Source organism: Nestor notabilis, unplaced genomic scaffold (assembly GCF_000696875.1).
Source record: "Nestor notabilis isolate BGI_N333 unplaced genomic scaffold, ASM69687v1 scaffold25186, whole genome shotgun sequence".
In the NCBI taxonomy this organism is placed as follows: Eukaryota; Metazoa; Chordata; class Aves; order Psittaciformes; family Psittacidae; genus Nestor; species Nestor notabilis.
Genome location: NW_009932945.1, coordinates 41942 through 51113, shown reverse-complemented (window position 1 = coordinate 51113; position 9172 = coordinate 41942). Strand labels below are relative to the sequence as shown.

At 37.2% G+C, this 9172-nt stretch overlaps 1 protein-coding gene across 1 annotated transcript in view; it reads left to right on the top strand.

Annotated features, from left to right (window-relative positions):
* Positions 1–4485: 4485 nt before the first annotated feature.
* Positions 4486–9172, top strand: part of PSMD14 (proteasome (prosome, macropain) 26S subunit, non-ATPase, 14) — a 43790-nt gene continuing 39103 nt past the window's right edge. The window contains exons 1-2 of the mRNA XM_010016634.1: positions 4486–4570; positions 7495–7546. Coding sequence (XP_010014936.1) covers positions 7499–7546 — 48 coding nt within the window. The 5' untranslated portion in view covers positions 4486–4570; positions 7495–7498. The remainder of the gene's footprint in view (positions 4571–7494; positions 7547–9172) is intronic.

Here is a 9172-nt window from a genome sequence, read left to right as displayed (position 1 = left end):
GCGCCTGAGAGGCCCAAGCGGCTCTGCCTCCCTCTCTCCCTCCGGCCGAGAGTAGCCGTCGCGTCTCGCTCGGCAGCGCCTGGGTCACAGCTGCTGGCCGGTGTCGTGGGCCGTGCCCCCCAGCGCAGGTTTGTTCTCCGGCAGCAGCCGTCGCTTCCTATCGTGGGGACTTCGCGGACTGAAACTGCTCCTTCTGGACTGAAGCGTTGCGGCGGTGCCCGGCGGTGTGCGGCTCGAGTGCCGGTGGAGGGGGGAGAGCTCTGGCTGGGACATGAAAAGGAGAAGTCTTTAATCCGCGTCATAAAAGATGAAGCAGAATTAAGTAGAAATGCAGCGATAATCAGAATGAACAGAGCGGTTTCTCGTATGCAGCACGCCTAAGTATCGTTTTCAAAACAAGTCATGTGTTGTAGCTGGATACTTGTAAACAGTTGACAAATCTGAATGTATGGTGATGTCATCATTTAAAGTTGTCCTTCTTTCCAATACACTGTAGAAAACCAGAAAAACAACAAGGATTCAGCTTGACTTTTAAAAAATTTTATGCAGATGTATTTGAAAGCTGTGTATAGCTGAAATGGTGCTGGACAAGCTGAAAAGTCTGACAGGTTTGTGTTAGTCTGAGAAGCTTTCACCTCTGTGAGTCCAAGGTGTCCTGTAATGCGTGCATACAGGGAGAACACTTGGAAGAAGATTCTGCTGAGAAGAGCACTGTTTGTGAGCTTGTTTTATGGAAGCAAGGAAAAGACCTGTGCTTGTGAAGAAATACGGATATTGGCTTGCAGATTGTTTCTGAATCAGTGTGACTTAGAGCAAGTATGTTTTGCCCATAGCTTAATGGGAAATTTATGTTCTATCAGGTGTTCTAATGTGCCATGTCAGGGATATTAATTTGGTATCTGTGGTTAAGAAAATGAGAAGTTAGAGCATAGTTCAAAAGTAATATATATTTTGGTATTATTTAATGTTAGCTTGTAAATTTTCTTGAAAGCAATTCAACCTTGACAAGCATTATGGAGCGTATTCTGACAGTAGCTACAATTATCTCCTAACATCTAGGATGACAGGAAAGGACAGGTAGTTAGGAATAGTAGAAGAGTAGTACGATAATGGAGTTGTGAGTGACACGGTTTAGTGTGTGGTGTCCCTGTCCATGGCAGGGGGGTTGGAACTAGGTGATTTTAAGGTCCTTTCCAAACATAACTATTCTATGAGTTGGTGGCAGGGGACGATTCCATGGTACACATCCTTCTGTAGGTTGCAGAGAAGCTCATTACTTTATACTTAGCATAAAATGAAAATTATTTTTGTGGATTTCTGTGGTGGTGTGATTTGTTTTTTCCCTTAACTGTGAGTTTGGTGTGGATGTACTTAAGTTGCTTTAGAGTAGCCTGCTTGGGTCTGGGTTATGTTTTTAGCAACGAATGTAATAGAACTAGGTTTGCTGTGCCTCTGGAAATCAGAAAGCAGAGTCAGAGAAGCTCACCTACGTACCTTATAGTCAGCTCATGTCTATTGAGATTCAGGTCTGTATGGTCCAGAAACATTGGGTTTACAGAACTGAGCGCGTTATGGAAGCAAAATAGTCATGTAGCTCTGGACTTGCACTACTGAGACTGCATTTGTTCATGGCATGGTTAACCTTTAGCTTTAATGAACAGATTACTGCAAATTGATGTTGGGTTTTCTTTCTCTCTCTTTTCATACAAAAAGTATAGAAAGATAGAACCACCATTCCCTCCTTGTCACATGTGAAGTCTCTGCTTCAAGTTTCTTTCATTCAGCATTTCATTCAGCATTTGGTGACTTTACCTGCAGTGAGTTTTTGTTCTTGGTGAAATTATGTTTCTCTGCAAGATGCAGTTTCTCAACTAATTTACCTTCATAGCTGTTTGTCTCTCCTAGTGAAGTTGAAACTGTTATAGTTGCAGCAAAAAGCCTTAAGCCACTTTTTAAGATGCTGTTAAAGTTGTTAATCCATCTGCTATGTTGAATTTGTCAACAGGAGATCTGGAAGTGCTTATAAAAAGCTTAGTATTTAGACTCAGGTGGAGAAACCGAATTACCAAAGATGAAATGATTTGCACTAAGTCATTCAGTGTACAAATTGCAAAGTGTGGAATAAGTTGCTGTCACCCAAGTCTAGCCTGATACTTTCTCCACTAATAAGGTAGTTTAGTAGCCAGTGATTTGTCTCCCATGTATTTCTGATTTTTTTTTTTTTTTTTTAAATAACTCAAAAGTTGTCAACCTGGGAGATCCCTCTTTCATTGCAGGATTGCATCATGGAGTGTTAATGCTAGGTAAAAATAGTGCATTGTAGTGTGAAATTTGTCTCATGCAAAAAGATGCAGTAATTTAAGACTGTTTCAAGTCAGTTTCAAAATATGTGCTGAAACATGTAAAGTATAAGCACAGTAGCTATTGGTTTATACCTATGTGTATATATACATTTGTGCATAATGCACTTGTATAATTTCATCCCTATGTTACCTTAGGAAAAATGTTTTTATTTTTAAGTCAGCATTTAATCAACATCAAGTGACTTGAAAGTAGCAACCAACAACTGAATGGTGAACCAGAGCTCTCTAAATGGACAACTTTTGCCAGTTGTTACAGTTACCTAGCAGTAGTATTATGAACACTTATTAGACATGATTTTAAAAAAAAAAAGTCTGTTTTCAGATCACTTGTGAGATGCTCTGTGTATACTTCCACCGCATGATTAATAGCAAAAAACTTTACCCTTTTGAAGGCAGGACAGTTTAAAAAAAATAGCAATAATAGAGGTTTGTGGGGTTTTAAATACCATCCTATGTCCAAGGCTTTTTAGCTGAGGTGTTTCAAGCATGGATGTACACAAACAGAGAAGCTGCTTAGCTAGAGTCTTTTGGTTGTGTTTTGTCCCACTAAAGTGCAGGTTTATTACGATTATAACTGGCTTTCTGCAGCTTTCTGATATGGAACTGTTTGTTTACTTTTCTGTGTTTTTTATATATATATATATCTTTAAGTGTGTGTATAGGGAAAAAACCAGCAGGTAAATGTGTAGCCTTTTGCACTTTGCAGCAGAGAGGGGAAAAGTTCTCACGTATAGGTTACAGTGTTGTGTGCCTTCCTCAGGAAACCCACTAAGCTTAGAGAGATCTGTTTCTTTAACATCCTTGTACGAAGCGGGGAAGGGGGTGCAAGACTTGTGGGTGGTCAGCTGGCTAAAACTGAATTGGGTTGTAACTCCAAAGCCCACTTGTGAGCTAGTTGCAGTTCTGTTGCAGTCTGTACTGATGTGACTGCTGCTGTAGTGGTCCTGTCTTGTCTGATCTGGATAATTCCGTTTTGCAAAGCTGGCAGAAATGTAGTCACTTTTTTCTTTTGACTTTTTAGTGGAATTCCATCCCAGCCTGTCAGCACTGAGAAACTCTTTTGTTCTTTCTCCTCTTGTACTTCTTACGGTTCAGAATGGTCTTTGTTAAATTCCCTCTGCTCCTAATGAAATAAAATTAAAAAAAAATCCAACTCCAAAGACATTCTTTGGGCAGTTTCAGCTTAAAGAAGGATTTGACATGAATGTCTTCTGGGGTCTGGATTAGCGTTAGAAGCAATCAGCTCTTCAGAGACCTCTTTTTCTGTTATGCCAAGACAACTGTTTCTGGGATGCAGTGTGAATCCTCTGAGAAGTGAACAGGGTTAAAACCAACATTTTTGTTAGCCTATCAGTTTACTGCACAAATGGCTGTCCTGGCAGTACTGAGAAAGCAGCATCAAGTTGGTAAGCAGCAGCAGCAGCTTCCCCACTGCTCCTTATGTTAACACTGACATTGAAAAAAATGTCTATCAAATCATGGCCACAGATCATTTCACAGATCTGTTTTGAAACACTGCACTACAAATGATTGAGTGGATTGAGTTAGTGGGCAGTACTCTTGGGGAGGAGGAGAACATGACTTTTAATTCCTAAACTGCATGTGAAGCACCCTTTCTTAATCTGAATTTAGGCAAACCTGAAGGCCTCTGTGACTTTCCCAGTCAACCCAACTGGTCTTGCAGAAACAAACAGGAAAACTGTCCATACTTGCAGAATGCTCTTTATCTTTGTGCTTAGGTCATCTTAACTATGGCAAAATTTTCAAAAATAGTAACAAAGGACCATAGTTCCAGTTTCCAACAGCATTTTAAATTATTTATTAGCGTTAAATTGCTTAAACTGGTTATTAAAATACTTCACTCTTGCACGGAATTTTGAGAAACTTGGGAACTTCTTTCAATGTTAAAGATACTTGGACAAGACATGGCATGTATAGCTTCCAGGAATTCAGTAGTACAAGGAGGGGGGTGAGGGGGAAAAGGCATTCTTTGGGTTATTCTTCATTGGTGGTTTGTCCTTTTGTAGGTCATCAGTGTAACATTTCATTTTACATGTACTGCTGTTTCTAAATTTTACTGGATTTCTCCCCTTTCCCTCCTTTCTATTTTCTTCTACAGGAAAGAGACTTACTGGCATCATCTTTATAGTCAAAAAGTGGGAGCTGCTGCTGAGTTTTGCCTGCTATCACCTCTTGCTGTGCACCAGGTTAGAAATTAATATTTGCTTTATTTGTAAATGCTAAAGTTATCTTAATTAAGACCTAAAAATTTTGCTCAAGCTTTTTTAAGGTTTACAAAAGCATTATTTCATAAACTCAATTTATGGCTGAAATACTTGGGCACAGTGGATTATCAAAAAATAAAATTGATTTTAATTTGGAACACTAACCTCAATTCTTCAGAGCTTTATACAGAGTAAACAAATACATTTAGGTCTAAAAATACTATAACCAACTAAACCACCTTCAGTTACAAATAAGACAGGAAAGTATTAGTTGCCAGAACTCTAACCAGAGTCAAAACACAGAGGTAGTGAAGTAATTTGCTGTGCATCTACAACTGGTTTGTGAACACTCTTTTTTTTCCTTTGTGCTATTGTCTTGAGAATCAGAATATCTTCATTTCAGTGGCTAGTCTCTGCTGGGTGGGAAATGTTATATCCCTCCAGTTCTGTAAGACAATGAGATTTCGTGGTTTCAGTTTGTGTAACTGATTATTCTAATCCAACTTTAATATGGCAAAATATGGTTCTGTAAATTATGTACTGTTTATTCTGTTGGGTTAGAAATAGGAATAAATTATGTAAATATTAATGAACTAGAAATACAACTGCTTTTCACTTGGAAAGTGAAATGCAAGTAGGTATAAGATTTGTTATTCAATATTACTTCTTAAAGGTACAGAGGTAATACACCTCATCATCTTATGGAAGTTGTAGCTATAGGAAAGACCAGTTTTATGGTTACCAGTTGTAGAGACTAAGAGTTTCTTAAAATAAGCGTGCAGCCATGATTGATCATAATTTTAGTTACTGTAAATCTAATTCTCAGCTACTCTTCAGCCCTCATTAGTGTCATGAAAGATGAATCATTGTGGGTTTCAATGGAGGAGTATCTACCACAGAGGGGTAAAATGAAATGTAGTTGGTGTTACTTTGTACTCGTGACTATTTTATTGAAGCCATTTACCATGCGCTTACATAATGGCTTTAAACAGCAACTTAACCTTTCCATGGAAATCCTACAACTTGATTTGGAATTTATTATAGTTCGGGATAGAAATGTATGTATGCTTTATGTGTAGCCTTTGCCTGTAATAAGGAAGCTTCATTTCAGTGACTGAAAAGCATAGCCGCTGACCCTTTAATAAATCCCTTTTTAATTCTTATAGTGCCAAGTTAGCTTTAAGAGAGTAAATGTTATTTATTTGAGGCTGCAGTTGCTGGGTTTGCATGTTCTACAGAATCAAGGGAATGAATCATATGAAGATAATACCTTGCTAGTGCATTTGACTAGAAAAGTGAAATTAGCAAATAGTGTTATAAATCCATGTGTCTTAGATATTGTTGTTTGAAATAGGTGAAATTCCATGCATGATTAAAGTAGGAGTTAGATAGTCTTGTGTAGTGGTAAGTTCAAATGCTGCCTCTTTGTGTGTTATCAAGAAGCTTAAAATATCTGTTACAAACTTGAACTGAAATAAAGCCTGTTAGTATCTAGCCAGTAAAATTAGTAGCAAATTTCAAAGGAATAATGAGATGACATTAACATTGAACATAAAGACTTTTAATATACAAAGCAAATTATTTTTCATGAGAAGTTCAAAGTTCTTTTGCATAACTAATTTAAAAAAAAGTTCTTGAATTAGTATTGTTAATGTAGTCTGAAATTATGTGTATAATTCTCTAATGTGTAATGTCCATTTGGAGGATGTATTTTGGAGGTATCATTACTCCCTCTTCTCAATGGCTTTTGTATCACTTGAACAGGCTTTGTTGTGTTGCATTAAAACTTGTGCAGTTAAGTTTCTGATTACTTAGTATCTTCTATTTCACAAATAAAATAATCCAGTAAAGTTTACTAATTTCTGTAAGCTTTGGAAATGGCTTGATTTGCCGAAAGCAGCTGTTTAAAAGGTAGCATTCAGTAGGTTTTTTTTATTTGTTTTTATCACTGAGTTTTGTTGTGTATAGATAAGCAAGCAAGATAAAGGTCTGTTACAGCTGGGACAGAACCTTTACTTAGATATCCACAATTAAATTGTAGATGGCTAGATTGCTTTTCAACAACAGAAAGTGAATAAACATTAGGGTAATACCTTACCAGTTCTTATTCCTGAAGGTCACTCCTTTGAAAGTTGCAAGACAGAAAAGCCACTGCCTTTCTTCCCCCCCCCCCCCCCCCTCCTCGTTTCCCCCCCCCCCCCCCCTTTCTTTAAGTAATGAGTTAGTTGCATTGATTGGAATGATCTTGCACTAAAGCAATGGCACATGCAACACTGGAAATGTATTAAATGACAGTACTGTCACTAGTGTTCTAACTATATACACATTAAATGTTTACTTTACAGTATTTCTTTTTAGTATAATGAGTTCATTAAAAAAAAGCTTTTGATGATAATTCATAGATTCATAATCTGCTCAGCGTCTTTTATATGTAGTTTTGATAATAACTGACAAGCTGTAAGTTAATTAGCACAGAACTTACTAATGAGGATGCTTAAAATCCTTACTTTCACATTTTTATTGATGCTTTCTAGACAAATTGGAGTAAACTTGATTGTATATCTAATAAGTTTTAGGCACTTCCTGGATGTAGGTGCTGTTTTAAGCAATAAAAATCCCCCAATTAATTGAATGAGAGGAAAGTTTTGAAAAGTTTGACAAGAGTGCTTGTCTTCAGAAATGGGGATAACCCAAAACCAAAGCAATAAAACAAAGTCTGCTAATTAGCATGGAAGACAGCTTCTTGAATTAATATGTGGTGTTAATTAACAGGAAGTCTGATGTTGTGTTGTAATTACCACCAATATTTTTGACATACTGAGTGACTGAAGGTGAATTATATAGATAGCAATTTAGTAAACACTTCAGAGATTGGGAACATTTTTCCTTTGTTTCTGTTTTTCTAGAAATATGGATAGACTTCTGCGACTTGGAGGAGGTATGCCTGGGCTGGGACAGGTTAGTATATAGCTTGTTAATATCTTCTCTAATATTAATACATTCTGAAATATTCCTTTTATTATATTTAAACAATATTTAAAAAAAGGTTCATAATAATAATCTCTGACTCTAGAGATGCTATATAAATGTATGCAAATTATTTTTACAGCCTGACTGGGGTTTTTTGTCAGTATGAACTCTTGTGTTGGACCTGAGTTTACAGAATGTAAATTCTGAAATATTCCTGTTATTTAAACAACATTAAAAAAAAAAGATTCATAATAATAATCTCTGACTCTAGAGATGTTTCATTTGGTGTCTGAACATTTTAAAGTTTGGGTTGATAAGCATTGGAAACACAGAATAAAATAATCAATTTCCAATTACATGGATTTTCAGAACATAAAGATTTTTCTAAATAGCTGAGCTCCTTTGGTGCATAATTTTTTCCCACTTGCTCCTACATAAATGATCTACTTCAGTCCTTGGATCACATTGTGCTTAGCACTGTAAAACACTGAAGTATATGTAAATTTCAGGATGTAATTTGAATTAAATTTATTACTTGCAGGTAGTTGTAGCCACCAATATGTGCATTTGTTTCTTCTATTGTTCACTGTAGTCCTCACTACGGTAAATCTGCTCACAGCAAAAAGGCCTCCTGGCAGCTGCCCTTCTTCCAGTGGGAGACCTACACACATTGTATGACTTCTACCACTAGAGCAAGTCCTAGTACTTTTTTTCTTGGCCTATTGATATGGGAGGTGGTCTTGAAAATTAAACCAAGCTGATCTCCAGTGTAATTTCCTTTGTAGTCTTGGTTGGCCACAGTAGCTGGCCTTTCTCTACTTTCCTCATTTGCCTCCAGGGCTCTGTTCTACATTGAGATACAGACTCTTGTTCTGAAGGAATCAGTTCTGTTTGTCTTAGGCTTCTTGATGTGTGTGTGAGTTTGCTTCTGGGATGATTGAAACTGCTAAACCCACAGGTTCTTTTGGTTGTGTGTAGTGTGTTCGTGTCCAGTATAGCTAGGAAAGGATTGGTTTAATACTGAAGCATTTGGTGAAATATTCTAGGCTGATTTACAGCCTCTAGGTGTTTTGCCAAATAAGCTGTAACTTTTGGTGCATAATTTTTTTCCTTTTTATAGCTAAAATTCTATTCACGCTCTCTTAGCGAATCTTCAAGCAGCCCTCAGTTATTTTTAGTTTCACTTTCTTAAACAGTTATTTCTCTTGTTCCTCTGAGCTGCCAGCCTGCTTCATGACTCTTCATTTTTTTAACATCTGCGCAGTCTAATCACTCAAGCTTTCACTTCTTAGTCCTCTCTGAACTTGACGCATATCAAAGCTGTTTTTCAAATTTACAGTTAACTCTCTGCTGCTTTCTGAATTTCTCAGCTTTAACTTAAAGCTTGCTAGAAGATTGTGGCAGACAATAGAACGTAACATTCAAAAGCTTGCTGAACTCCTGTGGCAGCTTTGGTCTGCAGAGCTGCTCTGTGTTTGTTTAAATGTGGAATTGTCTCTTAAATGAATTGATGGGTATGTGTTGGATTAAAAAAAAAAAAGGCAGAAAAGTGAATTGCTCTTCATGCAAGTTGCTGCTTGTAGTGGATATCTTGACTGCTTTTGTAGTCTTCTG